This window comes from Coffea eugenioides, chromosome 6, assembly GCF_003713205.1.
Source record: "Coffea eugenioides isolate CCC68of chromosome 6, Ceug_1.0, whole genome shotgun sequence".
Classification (NCBI taxonomy): Eukaryota; Viridiplantae; Streptophyta; class Magnoliopsida; order Gentianales; family Rubiaceae; genus Coffea; species Coffea eugenioides.
In genome coordinates this window covers 22,961,407-22,985,495 of record NC_040040.1, presented here as the reverse complement: position 1 = coordinate 22,985,495, position 24,089 = coordinate 22,961,407, and the positions used below count along the sequence as shown (strand labels likewise).

The window sequence follows — 24,089 nt, the reverse complement described above, 5'->3', positions numbered from 1 at the left end:
AATCCAATAGCAATTAACAAAACTATATGACTTTTTTTTTAATCCTGTAGCAATAAAATGTAGGGAACTTTTGACCTTGCAATTACCCAGCAAATTAGGAGCACATCAAAATGGGCATTAGAAGCAAATGTGGCTTATTTGGATTTTTTTTCGCTTTTGAAATCCTGATGATTGTTGCCTTCTTGCTGTAATCAATAATATAAGCAAATGATCATTTGCTGTAAGCAAATGATTTTTTTTCGCTATTCTTTACTCCCTCCATCCCACTTTGATAGTCCTGTTTTCCTTTTTCGTCTGTCCCAATTTATAGTCTACTTTTCAATTGAAGAATGTAGTTGTATTTTAATTTTCCTAAAATACCCTTATTCAATGTAAGTTGTTGTTACTATAAACCTACCCCAATTAATGAGAGTTTATTCTTTTTTTACCATCAATTCAAGTTCCCATAAAGTTGTACTCTAATTAATGTGAGGGTATTTTAGGAAAATAACTACCTAAATTGATTGTTCCAACAAAGTTAACTACTTTTTCTTAAACGGTGTGAAAAAAGAATCAGGACTATCAAAGTGGGACGGAGGGAGTATATTAAATGAGTTGGTGAATTATAAGAGCGCCTTTTAATATTAGAACTTGTTATGTTTTGCTATAATATCTTTTATTAATTTCCTCTTTAAGTTGCTTCTTTTGCCATTAAACTTGTGTTTCTTATTTTGTCTTAATAATTTTAGATATGGAGTATTAATCATTGCAAAATTGTTAAATTACATATCTGCTGCAACTTCTCTTTGTTGCACTTACATCTCTTCCAATTTGCCTTTTGTCTATTAGGTTTATTTTAGTCTTAATTGCTGCTCTGGTATTTATATAAAGAATAACGAAAGGGTACAAATCAAAGTAAATTATTATCCCAGCCCTCAGGGGCTTGGTCTGGTGGTTGAGGTTGCTGAAGATGGAGCTTCAGGTCCCTGGTTCGAACCTTGCTGCCAGCAAGTTGCTGAGGGTGGTGAATAGTCTGCGGGGTCCACTCCCTGCGGGACACACCTAAAAAAAAAAAAAAGTAAATTATTATCCCTCCTCGTCTATGATTTTTTATTAAAAGGTGACAATATTACAAAAGATGTCAATCAAAGGGAGGTAAGAGAGATTTTTGAAATTTTAAGGATATTAAATGATATTAAGGCAAACCTCAAAATAGGTTTGTGAAATTACCCCAGTAATCAATAAGTGAAGCAAAAGAAGCATATGCATAGTGCCTCGTTATGGTTTTAGTAAGAGAAAATCGTTCGACGTTTCTCACATATTTGTAAAATAACTTTTTTATCCCTTACTTTTAAAAGTGTACTTTTCCATCCCTTACAAATTTATATTGATCAAATTTGATCCCTACTTATGTTTTCGACTAATTTTTTGTGGGAATCCATCACGTGCCTTGCAAGTGATCATTTTTTGAGGGCAAAATTGTCAAATCAAATTTTATATAATTCGATTTATTGTCCTTTATATTTCACAAAATAAATTTTTTTCATCCCTGACATTTTACAAAAATGAATTGTTTTGTCTCTCACATTTCATAAAATGAATTTTTCATCCCTCATTGATCATGTGCAATAGTTTTTTTTTAAACCCATGTATATATCTATTTGATTTCACCTGAACAGTAAGAATAATATGTAATATATCTTTATTTAATTTCACGTAAATTGCCTAATCTTAATTGTACACATTCTATTCAATAGATATATATATATATATATATATATATAGGGGTTTAAAACTAATAATTTTGTTTTAAACCCATGTATATATCTATGTGATTTCACCATATGAACTTATTTAATATTTGTGGTCTTTTTCTTTTGGTAATAATTTATTTATTGAGTTGTATAATAAGGTCATCTAATTAATCGGTCATAACTCGAATTCTATAGTCATACTAATAAATTACAATTTAAACCTGAAGTTTTCACTCATCAATTTTAAGACCAACAATTAAATTACTTGTTATGATTGTCTTAAAATTTTAAAATACCTATTACTTACTTTTTTTTGTCATACTTTTCCTTTGTTTAATTTTTTAGTACAAATTTAATTCAATATAAACGCTCAATAATATTTAAAATTAAATGTCTTCTTTGTTTTCAATTTTCAAGTAAAATGAAATGAATATGAGTGAAAAACTAACAATTTTTAAAAATTTATATATATTTATATATATTTGATTTCACCTAAGCAGTACAAAGTAGCATGTAATATGTCTCTAATTTCGTTAGGTGAAATCAAATAGAGACATATTACATGCTATTCATACTATTCAAGTGAAATCAAATAGATATGTACATGGGTTTTAAAAAGAAACTATTCGCACACATGATCAATGAGGAATAAGAAAACTCTATTTTGAAAAATGTGAATGATGAAAAGAATTCATTTAGTAAAATATAAGGGACTAAAAAATTCATTTTATGAAATGTGAGAGACAATAAATTGAATTATGTAAAATTAGATTTGATATTTCGCCTTTAAAAAATTATCACGGACAAGGCATGTAGCAGATTTCGATCAAAAACTAGTTTGAAACCTAGACGGAAACCAAATTTGACTAATGTAAATTTGTAATTGACGTAAAATTACACTTTTAAAAGTGATGGACGAAAAAAATTATTTTACAAAATGTTAGAAAGTTTTAAATGATTTTCCCTTTTAGTAATTTGCCTTTGATCGATACAACTTGCAATAAAAGTTTGTTACCGAAAACAGTACTAGTAATAAAAGTTAGTGTGCAAATAGCAGTTTAGCCCTGAATTTTTGGAGAAATAACACTTTATTACCATGAATCTTGAAGATATGCACTTTACCGCCCATGAAAGCTGATCAAATGTTTAGAAAAGTTGCTCTACCCAAACTACTAGTACAATGACATTGTTGTGCCTAATTATTGTCAAAAATACTTATTTGGATTGCTATTTTTAGGAATTTTTAATGAAAAACATACTATAGTAATTTGATGTATGTGAGGTAAAAAAAGTGATTGGAAAATATCTTCACGAAAACGTAAACATTTTTCTGCAAAAACTCACAATCCAAACAAGTGTAAATTGCTATTTAGCATTATAAAAGGAGTCAATCACTCTAGTTCTAATGTACTTTAATAAAAGTTATACTTAAACATAGAAAAAAAAAGGCTATTTTTTAAAATGTAACCAATCATCTCGATGAATGACAAAAAATAATAATAATTTCAGTTTGGATTGAATTTGCTAATTTTTGAAGGCAATTTTTATTAGTCAAATGAAAATAACATTCCAAGTAAAACCTCAGCACTCTAATTTTCTTTTCTATTACTAAAATTGACAAATATGCCCATCACTTAGTGTCAGTTACAAAATAATATGCTTTTCTTTCTATTCCTAACTTCTCACCAGTTCTACTCCTTTCCTATCCACCAACCACTTCAATCACTTCCGCTAGTGCAAATGTATACCCAATTTCCTAATCCAAGCAGCCAAAACAACCCCACCCCTTCGGAAACTCAAAAAAAACTCCCACAAAACAATATTCACTTTTATCCTTGGTTGATACATTTGCCACTACTATTAAAATTTAGAAACTCCCTAGTGAAGGTGGTGTTTTTTTCTCTGTATTTGCTGCAGAGTCAATGTGTGTACTTTATGTAGTACTAAGTGCATTACATTCTATTGCAAAAGTTTAGTGCTTAATTAATTTGTTCAATTTTACTTTTGTTTAATTTCTTATATAATTGCAGTGCTGTCTTTAGGAGAGATTAATATAATTGTGCAACTTGGATTTGGTTCTTTTTAGGAGTTTATGGTGGATTATTTAAAGAGAGATTAATAAAATTGTTGTACCTGAATTTGTGTAAAATTGTGGTACCTGAATTTGTGTTCTTTTTGGGATGGTTTACTTGTGTAAAATAGTTGCCATTATTGAATTCATGGAATCCTCAATTTCATCGCACTATATCATGAATTTCAGTCTTATATGAGGATCAATTTGCTGTCAAGCTAGTGCATGATATTGAATGGGAACAAGACTTCCCAAGATGGCTGATGGACTTAGTGCAGAAAGAAATGAGGGTAGTAGCCCCTTTTTGTAACTAAATCTTGTACTATCAAGTGTCCATATATATATATATGAATCTGTTAACGTTTGTTGGGAAAAAAAATTACAAAGAGAAGGGAAAGAAAAAAGCTACTACATCACAGATTCAGTGGTGTTTCATAAATATCAAGTGTCTTCAACTAGATTTACGTGCCTGTTCTGATATTTCTGTTTATCCCATTCTTGAATTAATGTATCCCTGTAATGAAATAGCATTCATCAGGTTCCATCTTCTTTTTCCATAGGCAACAAAGTCATTCCATTTCCTACCAAATGTAAACAGAACTCAACAGGCATCAGGCTGTCAAACTTTCACTCAGAACACATGAACAAACCTAAAAGAAACAGACACCAAGAAATGAGCGGTACCAGAGAGACACAGGCACAGAAGGATGCTCTGAAAGTTTAGATGCGCAGACCACACTTCTGCATTTTTTTTTTTTGGGGTCAAATTTCATGGCTAATCCAGATCTGTGATGATAGCATACTTCAGCGCCAACTTTAATTAATTAATTCACCACTCACTAAGGTTACAAAAATTGCACTCTTCCATCTGCATTAATGCGTAGCAATACTGTTCAAATATTTATCGTTTGAGTTCAATCTTAGCATACCGAAACTTGCTTCTGCAGTGCATGCGATTAAGAGACGAACTTAAAGAACTGAAGCAGAACATAAGCGTTGAAAGAGTTATTTTAAAGAACCAACAGCAAAATGGGAAAAAACAGAGACTGTTAAAACAAGTCAAACTGATAATAGTAGAAATTTCTTCTTCGGCCTGTGATTAAGAGACATTTACACTGCCCTCCTATTGAGTATCTGAATCTCTATCAAGTAAAAACTCAACAACTTTGCATGGCTGGATACCTAAGATGTCCTTAAAAAGGCCAGAGAAGAGCATCTAAAGAGCAAAATCAAATAAAAAAAAGGAGCAAAAAAAGAGTGAAATATCCAGAGACCCTAAATGGAGCCAGTTAAGTATAAGATCCCCCTCCTCCAACATTTAGACTGTTATTGCACATTTTTGGAGCAAACTTCTCAACTATCTTAAAAAGGGATGGATCATTTCCACTATCTCTGAACAAAGCTAGTAAAAAGGCAAAAGTAGATACTTGCAGTGAGAATCCTCTCTTATCCATTTCTTCAAAATAAACCACTGCATCATCAAATTCGCTAGCCTTAATAAGTCCTTGGACAATAATATTTAAGATAAACAATGCAATTACTATATGGTATAGGCGATAAACTCAACATCTTCATGCTGCTCCATTGAGCAGGTCCAGTATATTAGAGAAGCGTTTTTGGTAGAATAAAAGAATAGAAGATGATGTAGGCCAGAACGTTGAGCGACAAAAGCAGCCTCTTTGCATCCAATGGCTTTTGATTATGCTAACAACTAAGTAAGCTTCTTCTATATTCTCTCACAAAATTCAGAAAGGGAAAGAGAAGCATTTTTCGTCTATAATAGAATAGAAGATGCCGTAGGTAACAACTAAGTCAAACTTACTTCTATCTTCTCCACTCACAGATAACTACAGATGATAATTTCTAAATATTCCAGCATGCTTATCACCTCATTCTAGAGAAAGGGAGGGAGCAGAAAGCTCAGAAGTGTGCCTGCAATGTGTATCAGTAGCTCAGAAAAATTCCCGTGGGGAGAAACCCTCAAGTAAAGAAGATACAAGGGAATTGAAGTTTAATAGTTTAACCATAGCTGCTCTTCAACCAGAACAAGCGGATTGAGAGCTGCTATGCCACGGCTGTCCTTCAGTCTTTGGCTGGAGGGTATCCTTTGCCTTCCAAAAGGTGCATCAATAGTTCACGACTTGAAAATGGTTAATAAATGTGTGACAAAAACTCAGAAGTTAATGGTCCTAATACAAAACTGTTTGGACCTTAATTGTGCTCGTGCTTGCAAACTTAAGGCACCAAAATCCATCAAAAAACACTTTGTAACCTCTAAAATTTACAGAATGCAATTTCCAATTATCACAGGAGGTAAAAACTTCTGGGTGTTACTGCTAGTTACACTTTCTCTGATCTTTAATCCGTAAATTCAGGGACTTGTGAGCTAATTTCATGTCTAAGGGGAGGGCAGGGATGTATATGGGAAGAATTAGAACACACACTCAAACAAAGAAGACTGGAAAAAATGGCAGTCAAGTTTATTTGGAGAAAGTGAATTCTACAGTACAATGACTTTCATCCACAACTCCTGTTTTTTTTTGGTCACTTAATTGATTATTTTGCAACTGCAATGCGAACAATGTCTGTATAAGAACAATTAAGCTGCAATTTAGTAACCCGACATGACAATTACATGGACAAGCTATCATGTATCAAGTAAGCATACATAAGAGTGACTCAAACAGACAATGTGAACCATCGAGACAATTAGGCATAAAATTTTGAGAAAGTGATGAGAGAGGCGTGATCACAGAGTACAAACCATGAAATGCATTGAAAACGGGCAAGCAGACACTCTTTTGTCTGATAGTCATGAGAGAGCTTCTAACACATTGTCGCTTACCACCATGCAAGCATTAAATCTTCAATTCTCTAGAATATGCTCAAAGATTGCTCCTCCAAGGAGTGTTGATAAATTTTTTGAGACCAAATGGACAGATACTGACAACAATATCAACTGCGAATCTACATCATGTACCTTTGGATGATTAAATGCAAGGAACCAAAAAAAGCAGCAGAATATCCAAAGGTCCCAAATGAAGCCAATTAAGGATAAGATCCCCCTTCTCCATTATTTAGACTTCCATTACCCATTTTTTGAGCAAACTTCTCAATTATCTTAAAAATAGAGGGATCATTTCCACTATCTCTGTATGAATCTAGTAAAAGTGAAAAAGTAGACAAATGCAGCGAGAATCCTCTCCTATCCATTTCATCAAAATAAACCACTGCATCATTAAATTCACCAGCCTTAAGAAGTCCTTGAACAATAATATTAAATGTAATTTGACCAGGAGTGCAACCATTTTCTTAATAAACTCTTTGGCTTCCTGTAGGAAACCTTCTGAAAAGAGGCCATTTATCATCGTGTTATATGTTGTAACATCAGGGTCTAATCCTTTAGAAGAGAGACTATAGAAAAGATGTTGGGCACTGTCAAGCTTCCCACATTTGCATAATCCATCAAGGACGATGTTGTACATTGTTATCTGACAATCTACTCCATCAACTTCCATCTTGTGCAAAAATTGAAGTGCTTCCTCAACATGTGAATTCTTTCATAAACCATTTAACAACACACAGTAAGTGTAAAAATCAGGCTTTATGCCAGCAGCTCGCATCTCGTCGAAAACTTCGATTGCTGTAAGATACCTCCCGACACTAAATAAACCCTGCAGGACAGTGTTATAAGTTGCAACATTCGGTGTTAACCCTTTATGTTGGATCTCTTGGAAGAGACTCATGGCTGCTTCCACTTTCATTTTCTTCATATAACCATTGATCAATATACTATGGCTTTGAACATCAGGATTAAGGCCGCTAGCAGCCATTTTATCAAAAACTATCTTTGCTTCATCCATTCGGCCTTGTAAACAGTACCCATCCATCAATGCGCTATATGTAGCATTATCAGGCTTCTGATTTTGCTCAATCATGATTTTCAGTACCTCCTCTGCACCTTCTAACTGTCCTTCCTTACATAGTGCATCAATCAGAATATTAAAAGTAATAACATTTGGAACAATACTATAAGCCTTCATCTCAGTCAAGAGCTTTTCAACGTCCTTCCATTTACTTAAATTGCACAGACCCCCGAACAAACAACTGTAAGTGATGACATTGGGGGCAATTCCTTTCTCAATCATCTCGTATAACAGGGAGAGAGCTTGATCCATCATTTTATCCTTGCACAACCCGTCGATAATAGTGTTGTAAGCAGCTGTATGAGGCCTGCACCTTCCTCCTTTTTCCATGAATCTAAGGACTTGAATGGCCATGCTAGTGTTCCCAGCCTTAGAAAGCCCATCTATCACAGTCCCATACGTAATTTTATTGGGCACGCATAGCTTTTCATATATTATTTTCTTGAACAATCCTTGTGCCTCATGAATTTTGTGTTCCCAAAAGAGTCCTTTAAGCAGAGTGGTAAAGGTGGCCGTATTGGGCAAAATACCTCGCTTGAAGAAGCCACCAAATATAGAAAACCCAAAATTCACTTTACCCAAGAAGCAATAACAGTTAATCACAATATTAAGTGTGTATTCATCAAGTGGTATGCATCCCAACTCAGCCGCATCTCTGTAAAGAGAAAGAACCACCAAATATTGCTTCATCTTAACAATACGACCCAGCAGTCTATTGAAATGAGCAACACTAGGCAGAGGTCTCATCCGAGCCATCTGCTTGTAAAAACCCAGAGCTTCATCAAGATTGCTGATACTATCGATATTACTCCTCAATCCCCAAGCCCCGGAACGAACACTACTGTCAGATTTTGGGTGATAATTACTAACTGTACTACCAGTACTATAGGCATGAGAAGCAGCAGACTAGAAGCTAATTGTGTGTTTTGAATAAGGGTGGAGTTTCTTGGAGAAAATGGAAGAGTAGCAGTACCTCCTGCCCCTGATTTGTGGCGGAGATGAGCATCACAGACGACTGAGAAAGGCCTTTTCTTCATCTACTTGATGGTCTTCCCGTCCGAGTTCAGCTTCAAAGATTCTATCATTTGTGACGAGATTTCTACCATAGGTAGCATATTGACAATATTACCTTTTTAAAAATCCAATAGCAATTAACATTAACACTACTATGACTTTTTTCTTTGGACAAATTATCTATTTGGCCCTTGAACTCTTAGTATAGGTAAAATTTAGCTCTCCAACTGTTAAAAGTCAATTTTTAACCCTCCAACATGTAAAATAGGAAATCCGTGGCCCTTCCTTTTGTCAAGGTTAGTGGCCCTTTTGTCCGCTTTATATCTGGTTTTGCAATTGAAGAGACCAACGGCACTATGCTTTATAGAAGGACCTTTTTTCCCCACACAAACAAAAAAGACGGCAAAAAGCAAGATATCCATCATTTTCCCTCTGTAGAGGCGATGGTTGGTCGGTTTGTTGCTGGAATCAGAGTTGGATATGCTATGATGGTAGCCTTTGTATATTCTGGTGGGATATCTCTAAGATCAATTTGGGGATTAATCACTTCTTTTACGGAAGCGTTCATCAACCTTGGCGAGTTGTTGGAATACGTGTCCAACTATTCTTTCCCCAAGTCTGCCGCCAACTTGGTCTAAGGGTCACAGTTCCCTAATTTATAAGTTGAAGGGCTAAAAATTGACTTTTAATAGTTGGAGGGTTAATGTTTGTCTATATTAAAAGTTTAAGGACCAAATAGATAATTTGGCCTTTTTTTGGATCCTGTAGCAATAATAATGTAGGGAACTTTTGATGCTGCAATTATCTAGCAAATTAGAGGCACGTCAAATGGGAATTAGAAGCAAATGTGGCTTAGTTGGATTTTCTTTCGCTTTTGAAATCCTGATGATTGTTGAATTCTTACAATAATCAATAATATTAATTCTTTATATTAAATGAGTTGGTGAATTATAAGAGTGCCTTTTAATATTAAACTTGTTATGATTTGCTACAATATCTTTTACTAATTTCCTCTTTAAATTGCTACCTTTGCCATTGAACTTGTGTTTCTTATTTTGTCTTGATAATTTTAGATTTGGACTATTAATCATTGCAAAATTGTAAAATTACTTATTTACTGCAACTTCTCTTTATTGCACTTACATCTCTTCCAATTTGCCTTTTGCCTATTAGGTTTATTTTAGTCTTAATTGCTGCTCTACTATTTATATAAAAAATAACGAAAGGGTACAACTCAAAGTAAATTATTATCCCTCCTCGTCTATGAATTTTTTATTAAGAGGTGACAATGTTGCAAAAGATGTCAATCAAAGGAAGGTAAGAGAGATTTTTGAAATTATAAGGATATTAAATAATATTAAGGCAAACCTCAGAAGAGGTTTGTGAAATTACCCCAATAATCAATAAGTGAAGCAAAAGAAGCATATGCATAGTGCCTCGTTATGGTTTTAGTAAGAGAAAATGGTTCGAAATATTTCTCATATATTTGTAAAATGATTTTTCTGTCCTTTATTTTTAAAAGTATACTTTTACGTCCCTTACAAATTTACATTGATCAAATTTGATCCCTATTTAGATTTTCGACTAGTTTTTTGTCGGAATCTGCCACATGCCTTGCAAGTGATCATTTTTAAGGGCAAAAGTCAAATTTTATATAATTCGATTTATTGTCCTTCATATTTTACAAAATGAATTTTTTCATCCCTCACATTTTACAAAAATGAATTATTTTGTCTCTCACATTTCATAAAATAAATTTTTTCATCCCTCACATTTTTCAAAATAAATTTTTTCATCCCTCATTGATCATGTGTACAATAGTTTTTTTTTTTAAACCCATGTATATATCTATTTGATTTCACCTGAACAATAAGAATAATATGTAATATATCTTTATTTAATTTCACGTAAACTGTCCAATCTTAGTTGTACACATTCTATTCAATAAATATATATATATAGGGGTTTAAAACTAATAATTTTGTTTTAAACCCATGTATATATCTATATGATTTCACCATGTGAACTTATTTAATATTGGTGGTCTTTTTCTTTTGGTAATAATTTATTTATTGCGTTATATAATAAGGCCATCTAATTAATCGATCATAACTCGTATTCTATAGTCATGCTAATAAATTATAATTTAAATCTAAAAATTTCACTCGTCACTTTTTAGACCAACAGTTAAATTACTTGTTTATGATTATCTTAAAATTTGAAAATACCTATTACTTAATTTTTTTGTCATACTTTTCCTTTGTTTAATTGTTTTTGTCCAAATTTAATTCGATATAAACACTCAATAATATTTAAAATTAAATGTCTTCTCTGTTTTCAATTTTCAAGTAAATCCGTTTGGATTAGCTATTTTTGAGGGTATTTTTGAAAAATTTTGCTGTAGCAGAGTTTTTAGAGTATATTTTACAATATTTTTAGAAAATATTTTGGGCTATTTAAGAGTAGAAGAGTTTCTAGAATATATTTTGAGATATTTTTTTAAATTTTAAAAAAATTAAACTAATTTTTAGATTACCTTTTAGAGTACTTTTTAAAAAATTTTATTGTATTTGAAAAACTTGTTTTTGAAAAACAGGGGATCCAAACATTTATATCTAAACTAATTTTTAGATTATCTTTTAGAGTACTTTTTAAAAATTTTTATTGTATTTGAAAAACTAGTTTTTGAAAAACATCCCAAAAACAGGAGATCCATGAGGGATAAGAAAAATTTATTTTGAAAAATGTGAATGATGAAAAGAATTCATTTAGTAAAATGTAAGGGAATAAAAAATTTATTTTATAAAATATGAGGGACAATAAATCGAATTATGTAAAATTAGATTTGATAATTTTGCCTTTAAAAAATTATCACGGACAAGGCATGTGGTAGATTTCGATAAAAAACTAGTTTGAAACCTAGATAGGAACCAAATTTGACTAATGTAAATTTGTAAGGAATGTAAAATTATACTTTTAAATATGAGGAACGAAAAAAATCATTTTCAAAATGTTAGAAACGTTTTAAACGATTTTTCCTTTTAGTAATTTGCCTTTGATCTGTAGACACCAAAATTTTAATTCTATTTAATTCCAAATAGGAGTTTGCAAATAGGAGTTTAACATTTTGTTTACCCTAAATTTGTTTTGAAAAACAAAATAAAAACAGAAACAACAAAAAACAAAAATATGTGGAATGCGTGCAAGATAGTTAGGTGGAATGCATGCAAATAAGCCATGTGATTTTGGCCTTTTGCACACCACAACACTTGCTAGATTAGGAGGGTAGGACACTTGTTGAATTGAAAAAAATCTGGAAATTAGGACGAAACAAGGAAGAGGCTTGGGGCAGAGAAGAAAAAAGAAAAAAAAAGGGGGTTTCGAGCAAGGGAGAAAAAGAAGGAAAAAAGAAACCGAGAGAAAGAGTGAAGATGGAGAAAAGGTGACAGCTGAGGATCAAGAAAGCGAGCAAGGGAGGAGGAGGAAACAACAGAAAAAAAAAATGAAGAGAAAGAAACCAGAAAAAGGAAGAAACTGGGGAGGAAAAGAAAGAGAGCTTTCGAGCAGGAGGAAAAAAGAAAGAAGGAAAGAAAGGGAGAAGAGAAAAGAGGGGGAGGAAGAGAGAATCAAGGGGATCAGAGGGAAAAATAGAAAGACAAAACGAAAGGAAAAGAAAGGAAAAAGAGAGAAAAGAAGGAAGAAAAAATGCAGAAATTTTTTTGATAAAGTCTGAACCAGGGTTGACTGTTGGGGTTTTTGGGTGGCTGTCTTTCGATCTTTGTAGGGTTTCTCCAGCACAATTATCACTTTCTGGGAAATCTATGAAGGTTAAGGAGCAAGATCGGTGTTGGAAAATTCTGGAGAAAATCGCTTCAACATCCTCAAATGGAGACCCCAACCTGTTGCCTTCACCAAACTTGAGCAACTATGAAAGAAGGTCTTTGCTTCATTTCCAGCAATTCAGACGGTCGTTTCGAGTTTTGCTCACATCGATCCAATCTCCAATCATTCACAGGTAATGATAACCACTTTTATTGGTTGAGTTAACGGTTTTCATGAGTTTTCTTGAACCATTTACAAGAGTTTTGCTTTGGAATGTGGTTCTCGGATGCTTCGCTTGTTCCCTGATGCTTTGAAAAACTAGTTTTTGATGGTTTAAGTTTATCCAAAAGGATTGGAGATAGTTCAATGTTTGGGCGATGTAGTTAGAAAATTCTTAACTCCTGATGGTCCCATTGTTGGTTTCATCAGAAGCCGACTGCGTCATTCTTTCCTTGCATTTCCCGTCTGATTTCCTTTGTTTGATCTTTAATGGCTATGTATTCTTAGTAAGATTGTGTTAGTCAAAGTGTGTTGAAGTTTTAATGGGTTTGGAGTTTTCTGGCTTGGTTTGAGATTGCGTAAGACATCCCAATTGAATAAGCTGCAAAGTTGCAGAAAGAAACCAGCGAAGAAGAAAGCTTCTTCGAATCAGATGCATGAAAATTTCTGAAAATTGTACTTTAACCCCCAGTTTTCCCCTTATTTCTGCTATGGCCCAGAAAATTGAAAAAATCAATTAATCTTGTCCTTTTAAAATGTTATTTTTCTTCGGCATGCTTTAATATGATTTTTGGATAGATTATTTATGAGTTTTAGGATAAAATTTAAGGTTTAATAATTTTGATTGATTAATAATTTTTTATTTGGATTTTAGCAAAAAATTTAAAGATTTGGGTAATATCTTTGTGGGTTTTGATTTTTTTTTTTGTGGATTTTAGCATTTGGTTTTGGTATGCTTTATTTTGAGCCCTTAATTTTATTTTTCTTTAATTTCAACCCCTAAAATTTTGTAATAATAATAGTTCGATCCCCAAAATTTCCTCAATGTTTGCAAATCTTCATAAGTTAGCTCGAGTTTTGTCAATAGAATTTCAAGTGAACTCGTCAATTGTAGATTTTGGATGCTTCATGAGTAGTAAATTAAGGTGATAGCTTTTGAATCATTAATTTGCATTTTATTTGATAAAGTTGAATTGTTTAAGTACTTGCTTAGTTTAAATGGAGTTTAATTTGTAAACTTTAGGAACCTTGAGTTGATTTTAAGTAATTGGTTGTGTGTTTATTAAATAAATTGGTGCCTTGACCATTTTCTTTATTTTGGAGGATAAATAAGAGAAATTTCATTTCATTAGGTCACCAATTCAAGGGAGGTACACTCTACTCCTTTATTTTGATTTACTTGATCCTATGTGAATTTATATGTGTAATTGCATGCTTTTTGAATATTATTTATTTATTTATTTTATTTTGTTTATTTATTCCCTTTATTTATTTTTTAATTTTGTATATTTATTTTAATTTAATTTTTAATTATTTGAGAGGCATTTAAATGTCAAATTGTAATAGTTAGGAGGTTCAAGACGTGTATTTAGATAAAATATGTAATAATTAGACAATTATTTTATTATTTTATTCTTGGATAAATTCCCTTTTGTCCCCCTAAACTATACCCTGTTTCCCACTTCAATCCCTAAACTTCTAAATGGGACACTTAAGTCTCCAAACTACTGAATCCGTCCCAATGAAGTAAAATCGTTAACGGACTCCACAGAATCATCAGGGTTTTCCGAGCGTACAAAACAAGAGCCACTGACCAAGGGCAGGGATGAAAATTTAGAGAAAAGATATAAAAAGAAATAAATTTATTTAGCACAAAGGAGGGAAACTTTCCCTCCTTTTATCAAGCACAATCGGGTCATATAATTGACCCGATCCAATTCATAAAAGCGACGGATTGTGCCCTAATTACCGAAATGAGGGGTAAGAACTTCTTGGTCAAGAGCTTTCGGAAATCTGAAGATAAGAAAGAAGACAAAGGAGAAATGGTTAGGGACACATGCAACTGTGAAAAACAAGCATTGATGATGACATCATGGACAGATTTAAACCCAGGAAGAAGGTTTTGTTGATGTCCAAATTACAGGGTGATTTTATTTCCATTATATCTGTTTGCACTTCTTCCCCTATGGTTTTGATTTATATGCAATGCACCCAAGTAAACTTGTATTTACTCTATCAATAGTGTTGTTAATGCAGCAATTGAGGGGATGTAGGTATTGGGATTGGGTGGATCCTGAGATGTGTCAAAGGCGAAGGATATAATCCCTGGACTGATAAGAACAAAAAACAAATTGGAGTTTGAGATTGAGAGATTGCAAGAGAAGTCAAAGCTGCAGGAAGCAAAACTAAGAAGGCTGAAGATGTACTTGTTTCTTCACTGGGTTATTGATGTTGTATGGATCCTTTTGTTCAACTCTGGGCCATAAAGGTCATTAGTGGAGTTTGACAAGAATATGTCCATCTATGTGGGAAAGGAAAAGAAGCATCGGTGTAGTAGAGTGCAACATGCAATGCAAGGGAAAATGGTGCTATGTAATTGGGATAGAAAAGATGTAATTTTGTCTCTCTGTATAAGCTGCGGTTTCCGGTGTAATGTAGCTATGCTTGAAGAAGCACTAGGGGCTGACATCCTCTTTTGTTTGAACTTTAGGGACCTAAGTGTCCCTATGTAATGAAGTATTGTGATTGAACCATCCATTTTATGTAGTTGAGGGACTAAAGTGTCCCAACTTATTGAACTACTTTTGTCAGTGGATGATAAACCTGTAAACATTTGTAACACCATCAACTATTTGACACAATAAATGCAATTGAAAATGGACTGAATTTGATCATTTAAGAAGAAGGCATGTTTAGCCTTACACCAAAAGACCAAAAGTTTCACAAATTTACAAAACAATAGCTGGAATTTCTTGCCATTTACAAAACATCAGCTCCTTACAAAGCAACAGAAATTCACAAAACCCAACTAAACATAGAGTCGCACATTGCCATTTAGAAAACACAACTATTTTGGAGGCTGATTTAAATTTCCTAACTTTGCAGCTTCATTTGCATTCCCATGGAGCTGCACATTGGCAATGCTAGTTGAATGATTCACATGACTTGCTGCTGCCTGCAATGTAGACAGATTTACACACATGTTCCCCCTCCAAGTGAAGGGGGTTGGTTGAAGTCGTCTGGTGACACGGCTAGTTGAACCAAACTCTTCTGTCTGCCTATCACCAATGTATGAGTCTGGTGGTTTCATTGTTATCCCTGAACTCTGTGAATAAAATTTGTCACCAGTATTGGAGTTCAACTACATGTCAGGAGTTAAGAAATAGTTAATAGGAGAGTGAACATTTTTGTATCTCACACAGCAACAAACTGAAATTTCAAAGCACTTACATGTCCAGATTCAGTTCTATTTGAAGCTGTCTCATATGGGTTAATCAGAGAATCAGTTGCAGCTCTGTTGAGTCCAAGTTCTCCAGTCATGTCCAGTGAGTTTCTAAAGGTCCATTGCCTTAGCTTGCAACCTTTCTTAGAAGTAGTTAGACCAGTACTGGTATGCCTTGTTTCATTTCTGATGGCATTTGTTTGTTGTGTGCTGGTCCCACTAGATTCCTTATCCATATGCCCATCTCTTCCCTTTTCTACTAGAGCAGTTTGCTGATTTTTTTTTTCAGGTTAGTCCTCCTATTATGGTCGTATTTCTTGTACAGACTACAGCTTATCTTAGTGCCAACCTTGCTAACTTTGTGAGGTTTAGATGGATTCACGCATGACTGCCTGTTCCTATCTTCATCTGGTCCCTTTTTCCTCGCCTTTTTTGGCCTTCCAAGTGATTTCCTATATTTTGGAGGCTTCATTGGTGGTAAATCTACTGGGGCCCACAGATTAGGACCATTGATTGGATTCAACACAGGTTCATAACTTTTCATGTATGTACTTTTCCAGTAGATGGGTGCCACATTTTTTTTCTGGTTTGTCACGTCTCCTATTAATAGCAGCAACTGCATGGCCATATGGGATTCCCCTTAGTTGCGATTTTCTACAATGCAGGTCTTGCTCCCCAAATCAACGACAAATTGGTCACCAAAAGGACAGCATATCTGATACTTCATTGTGCCAGTATACTAGCAGATGCACATGCATTGCTTTTTCTTGGCCTTCTCAAGAATGTCAAAAATTACTGGACATAAGAGACCTAACAAATAAAAGGGAAAATTAGATATTGAACATAGTGTAATTTTAAAAATGCTGATAAAAAATAGTAAGCAAGTAGCTTAACCTTCATGCTTAGACATTGTCTCTCTATTCTTCTCCATTCTCTTCAACAAATATAAGTAAATAGTTTGCAACATGCCTATGATAGGCAGTGATCGTGCCTTTAAAATAACTGAATTAAAAGATTCACACATATTATTAACCAATATATCGCAATCCAATCCAGTCTTGAAATAAGCCCTAGACCAAGTATTGGGGTCCTTTTCATCCAACCATGCATATGCATCCTTTGATTCTAGCTTTATCATCTCCATTTCTGCTTTGTACCGAGTTATATATGAAGCCCTAGTACATCTCCAAAGCCTATCTTTAAGAACAAGACCTCTATGCATTTGCTTGAAGTTAGTGTAAAGGTGTTGGACACAACACCCATGCTCCGCTTGTGGAAGTTTGTCCTTAACAGCCTGAACTAGACCCCGTGCAATCCACCACAACAATCACATATGCCACATTAATATCAAAAGTTTAACATAAATAGTTAATGGATAACAAATTAATAAATACTACCTTCTATTTGTCAGTCATAATGCACTAACAACTAGAGTCTGAATTTTTTAAATCTTGTACAAGCAATCCTAAAAACCAACTCCAGTTATCATAATTCTCTACCCCAACAACTGACATTGCCAATGGAAACATTTTGTTATCACCGTCCATTCCAATTGCTGATAAAAGCCGCCCACCATATGGACCTTTTAGGAAGCAACCATCTAACCCAATCCATTTTCTACAACCAGCTAAAAAACCTCTCTTTATTGGTTCTAAGCACATATACAGCCTTCTAAACCTAGAAACACCATCTTCATCTATATAAGTCTCAACAAATACAGTAGATCCCGGATTTGCCCTCCTCAATTTAACACAAAATGTTTCCAACATGGTGTACTGTTTGTCATGGGATCCATGAATAGTGTCTCTCACTTTTCTAAGTGTTTTATACCCTTGCTTAAGGCTGAAATCAACATTTAACGCCTCAGTTACTTTGGTCATCAACTCATGCACTGTCATAGATGGCACTTTCATTACCTCATCAACAAATAGTTTGCTAGCCAACCTAGATGTCATGTTTTTATTGTGGAACACTTTTTCACAAGTGTGCTCATCACTAAGTGTTTTTATCTGTAAGGTATTTTCATCTTGCATTTTAGACCCAAATAGCTACCAGTCACAATTTCTGCATTTCACTCTCACCCTCCGTGTATCATTTTTCTTGAAATACACATCTCTCCCATCCATAATTGTTTGGATTCTTACAGCCAACCTGAATGTAATGACTGATGTGAACTTTTGACCAACTTCAAACCTTGATTTCTTCATGTCTGTTTGCTCATTAAAAACTAGAAATTTAAGCCTCTTTGTCTTACTATTCCTATCTTCATCAGATTCACTTTGACTCTTCAACACAAATGAACCATCCGAGTCATATTTTGATTCAATGTCATCAATGTTAATCATATCCTAGTCATCATAGCAATTAATTTCAATGGGTGGGTCTTGTAGACACCAAAAATTCCACCATCATTTTATTTACTTTTATATTTATATTTATATTTATATTTCTTTGATTTTATTTATATTTTGTTCATTTTTTGTTAAATTTTATTTATTCTTGTTTCACTTCTATTTCTTGAAAAAAATTAATTATTATTATTAGAAAAAACAGGAAAAGAAAAGAAAAATCATCAAAATCAATTTTGTTTAAAAGAGGGAGGGAGGGAGAGAGAGAGAGAGAGAAGAGCCACGCGTGCTTGGCTTCCTTCTTCTTCGTATCGCAAGCAAAGCAAAACTAGTATAAGAGAAGGAAATTTCACAGCTGGCATTTGGAGCCCCATTCCACTCATTTTTTTTGTAGATTTCTTGCTCCTCAAATTTCTGGCCCCCTCATCCATCCGAATCATCAAAGAATCTCAGGACAAAAGCCATCTAATGGCTTAGAAATCATTAAGAAAAATACAGCAAGCCTGCGCCTTAGATGCAAGGTTCTGGGGGTATCTGCCACTTATAAAAATGCCACAAAATGGGAGGGTTTAGAGAGGACAATGAGAGTGGCGGCTGAGTAGATAAAAGCAGAGGAAAAGAAAAGGGTTTGGGGAGAGGAACCGGGAGTAGATTGAGAGAGGGTGGTTGAGGAGAAAGGAAGGGTTTTCAGGCAGGGGAACAAAACAAAAAGAAAAGAATGAAATCTCGGGCAGTGAGGAAAACAAGAGGGAAGATCAAAGAAAGGAAAAAGCAAAAGAGAGGCTACGAGAACAAGGTTATCAGGCAGGGGAACAAAACAAAAAGAAAAGAAGGAAATCTCGGGCAGTGAGGAAAACAAGAGGGAAGATCAAAGAAAGGAAAAAGCAAAAGAGAGGCTACGAGAACAAGGTTATGAGGAGATCAAAGGGAGGATAACAGCAAAAAGAGAGAGAAAAATTGAAAGAGAAAGAAAAGGAAAAAGTGCAGAAATTTTTCTGCAAAATATTGAACCAAGGTTGACGAACCTACCCTGTTCATCACCCTATTTCGACAAATCCTGATCTCCTTTGGAGGAGATTCTTCTTGCCGCATCATCTATGATACTTAGGGAAGAATATTTGTGTTGAAATGATTCGGAGAAAGTCGCTGCAACATCTTCAAATCGAGGCTTGAATTGGATACCTTCACGTTCTTTGAAAGCCGCAATCTGGGTTTTGAGAAGCTTGCCTATCTTCCTACAGATTTCCATTGCGATTTCAACTCTTTAAGGTGCAAAAAGGTAGTTTCTTTCTTCCTTTTTTTCCACGTATTTAGTGCTGAATATGCATAAGAAAAGTGGAAACTCTTGTTGATGCCATTTGTGGATCTGTTGGGGAGGGGAACTTGAACTATGGCTTGATGTTATGATTTGGTTTTCCATCAGTCAGTAAACTTTGAGTAAAATCCGTGGGTAAAACCTGACTAGAGTCGTTTTCCATCAGCCATACATTTTTTTTTCTTTCCTTCGCCTTCCGTGTCATGGGTTTGGCATAAGAAGAATTGCTGGTTCCAATTTTGATTTTTTTCGCATATTTGGATGTTGAATTATTTTGTTTTGATTGCTAGAATAAAGTTTGATGCTTGCTTGAATCTTGGTTCCCTCTGTTTGACATGAAACCCAGAAATCTGTAGGAATTCATGATTGTCTCTTTCGGTTTCTTTTATGCATGATCTGGAGTGAAAAATTCTTGGGAATGCAGAGGATGGGGTTGGGTCTTGATGATAGAATGCATATCTGTTTGTTTTGGGTTGAAAGATTGCTGTTTGTTTGGATTTCTCCCTTGCGTTTTGATGAACCAGCAAGAAAGTTGCGAAGTTGCAGAGGAAGCTGATGAAGAAGAAAGCTTCCTCGACCCTTTGCATGAAAAATTTTCATAAAGTACACTTTAATCCCTTAATTTTTATCTAATTATATTATGACCCAAAAACTTTTCCAATTGAACCAATTTTGCCATTTTTGACTTCATTTTTTTTTTAATGTTTAGTAGTTCATTGGGTAGATTAATTCTGGAATTTAGGATAATGAGAGTTAAGTATTGATAGTTAATTTTTCTTTGTTTGTTAGGTTTTGTAAAAATAGTCTAGATTTGGGTAATATTTTGTGTTTGGGATTAGCAAGTGGGTTTTGACTTATTTTTGTGAAGTTAGTATTTAATTGTGGTAGGCTTCACCTTAAGCCCTTAATTTTATTTTATTTGATTTAAACCATAATATTTGTAATAATAGTGATTTGACCTCTCAAACTTCTTTAATTCTTTCAATTGGGTCCTTGTTTGTTTTAATTTGTCGACTATGGGCTGTTTACTTTTATTTGAATGTTTTGATTGATTCAATTTCATGTTTATTTCCATCTCATGTGATCATTTGTAATTAAAGTGATGCATTGATCATTTTTCTTTGTTTTGGAGGGTAAATAAGTAATTTCGTTTCACTAGGTCATCAATTCATGGGAGATACACTCTACTTCTTTATTTTGATTTGATTTAACACTATGTGCTCCTGTGTAACTTTATGTGTGTAATTACATGCTTATTTGAACGTTTTTATTTTATTTTATTTATTTATTCACTTTATTTATTTTAATTTTGTATATTTATTCAAATTTAATTTTAATTATTTGAGAGGCATTTAAATGCCAAGTTGTAATAGTTAGGTTATTATTTTGTTTTATTTCATTTTTCCCCTTAGATTGTAGTAGGGCCCCCTAATGTAATAGTTAGGTTCTTATTTGCTTTATGTGTTTTGCATTCTTACGTGTTATGTGTTACTCTTTTTCTTAGGATCTTACATCTAGATATCATGTCTATATGTTATGTGTTTTATGTGATTTATGTGTTTATTTGCTTTATTATGCTTTATCTAATTTATTAGGCTATAATAATAAATGCCCGTCGTTACCACTCTAGTCCAATGCTAGTTATGACCCCTTTTTAGGATTCCACACTAGTCCAACGCTAGTGAAAATTTATAAATATGGGTTAGTCCAATACTAGATCCTTAGGAACCTATCCACACGTTAGATCATGCTTGTGTGATAAAACATCATATTTTCATGCATATTTCCAATTTTTAGGGTTTTTCTTCTATCATTTTTTGCATGACATTTTCCTTATATGTATATCCTTTATCCTATATTTCCCTATATGTATTTTATTTATCCTATGTATGAGACATAACATTAGACTTGCATTTCATTTAAGAAAATTGGACTTAGACTAGATCATTTGTTTGATTAGATAAGAATAACCCTTGAATATGGGATATGAATGAGTGTGGCTTTCTAGCCTTAACACGTTCGTATTCCCTCTATAAAAGGAAAAATTGAGTCACGAGTATTAGTTCCCCGTACCCGTTATGATGCATTCCTTTAGGTCATTTTGTATAATATTATTTTCTTTTTTTGAATCTCATATTTTTGCACAATTCGTGACCTTTTTGAAAGTTTACTTTTGAGTGTCACAATTAATGCGATTTGCATTAACTAACTTCGAAGAGATATTCTGACCCCAATAATTAGGTCTAGGTTTGCATTCACGTAAATATCTCCAAAATATGATAAATTTTTAGGTTAAATTAAGAAAATCTTTGACTAAATCACGCAACTAGTTTTGGCTAGATTGAAAGGGTACCTTGGATCTTATTCTTGTCTTCCTTTTCTTCAAATGTGACTCCTGAATACTTTTCTCTAATTTTCGAAGATTTGGAGTCGTTTAAAAAGGGTTTTCTTTACTTTTTATTTAAAAATTTATTTTAGATGATTTGGTACACTTTAACTCAATACCAAGTGGCGACTCCAATTTTTCATTCAAAAATCCTTTTTAAACTATAATTTGGGCCAAAATCATCGCACATTTAAATCCCATTTAGACCCATTTTCTTTATTTATTCTCAAATAAATCAAAATCCATTTTTTATAAACTAGCATAATTTCATTTTTAAAAAAATGGGACGTGATAGCTTGGCGACTCCACTGGGGATTTAGAAAGTCCGAGCATTTGATTTAGTCAATCTTTTTCTTTTTCTAATCTTCTTATATATTACATTTGGAGGTTTTAGGTTGTATTTTTTTCTTTTTAGGGTTTCTTGCATTTCACACGTACAAACCACCTCGATATTTGTGTATGTGATAAATAATGTGTTTGTTTTCTTTCATTCACTTATGTTTGTATATCGCGCTTGCATATTGGGAGGAGGATAATCACCCTAGAACCCTCACTCGTATTTGATGGTATTTAATCCCTCCCTTCAAAAGGAGCACTTCATACGTGCATACGCTTTACTTTATAACCCCGCATTTCTTTTTTACTTTTAGTGGTTGTCATGCCACTCTTTCCTATTTAGAATTAGATCAATTCACTTGGACATGTGGCCATAGAACGACGTGTGGATAGCAATGTCTGAGAGATCACTTGAACCACCGACTCTTAGGCATTGGGATTGATGACCCTTCGCCTTTGATATGAAGGTTTGGGAGCCTGAAACTCTTATCGAGTCTAGATGCATTAGTGAGGCAAACCTCATGCATACATATTAGAAATCGTCTAGGGTAGAGTCAACCTTACCCAAATAGGAACACTAAGCACGAAGGGAGGGATTCCACCCATCTTTCCTTAATTTTCTTTTCATTTTTTTATCATCTAATTACCCAACATGTTATGTGTTCTCTGTTATCTAACATTTCTTTGTTTTCTCGTTTTGCATTCACAAACGTTAGAGAATAAGAGATCTAGAACGATACTCTTTTAGATAGGCTATCGTACGTTTAAAATTTTATATATTGCATTTGTAGATTAATAACTGCACATCATTTTAGGCCCACCTTGACATACAAAGGGTCCCTTTAAGCCATGTTTCATTTAAATTGCATATTTAATTATTTTTATAAATTGGTATCATGCATAAACCTTAGGAGGAAATGCCGCATAGGGAATCCCACGTTAGGAAAAGCCACCTTGTGTTTTGAATATGTAATTCAATGAGACTTGCACGTCTATATTTGTGTACCATCCAAAGGGATAGTGCACAAGGTAAGGTAGGATCCAATTTTTTTCATGATAATTGAGCAACTTTTACACATTAGAATGTGAGTATCTAACAATCATCTTTTGGCCATTTTAACATAGTTGGTTAAAATTCCTTACGTAAAGGATATTAAGTCGAAAAAAATTCAGGATTGATTCCTCATTATTGAGACGATAAATATGTTGAGGCCAAATCTGGATTTTAGAAGGCTCATAGACTAATGCATTGCAATGAATTGGTTGAAGCTACCAATGGGGTAGATAACTCAATCGATTTTTTAATAAACTATCAAATTCATCCAATCCATTTTATCAATTCATTCAATTTTAGAACAATCTAGTCATTTTTTTTAACTCCATTTCATCTATTTGATCAATTCATTCACTTTTAAAATAATTTAGTCGTTTTCGAATAAATCATTAACTCAATCCATTCATTCATTCTTAGGACGATCTATTCAATTTTAAATAAATCATCAATTTCATTCGACCCATTTGACCAGTTAACCGTTTTTAGGGCGATCCAGTCAATTTTTGAATACATCATCAATTTCATCTGATCCATTTGATCCGATTATTCTCTTTTAGAATTTCGATCTAAGGTTTTCTGAATAAACTAGTCGAGACATTGCAACCCTTTCAAGAGTAGACTCTTTCGCACATCACTTTATGT

General features: G+C 33.7%; 1 protein-coding gene and 1 pseudogene across 1 annotated transcript; both read right to left on the bottom strand.

The window, feature by feature from the left end:
- Nucleotides 1-6,403: 6,403 nt before the first annotated feature.
- Nucleotides 6,404-8,767, bottom strand: LOC113773877 (annotated as a pseudogene).
- Nucleotides 8,768-16,897: 8,130 nt separating this feature from the next.
- Nucleotides 16,898-17,963, bottom strand: LOC113773876. Its single transcript, XM_027318479.1, has 2 exons — nt 17,486-17,963; nt 16,898-17,307 (listed from the first exon to the last, which is right to left on the bottom strand). Exons 1-2 carry the CDS (start codon nt 17,961-17,963, stop codon nt 16,898-16,900), a joined length of 888 nt encoding a protein of 295 aa, XP_027174280.1.
- Nucleotides 17,964-24,089: the final 6,126 nt, after the last annotated feature.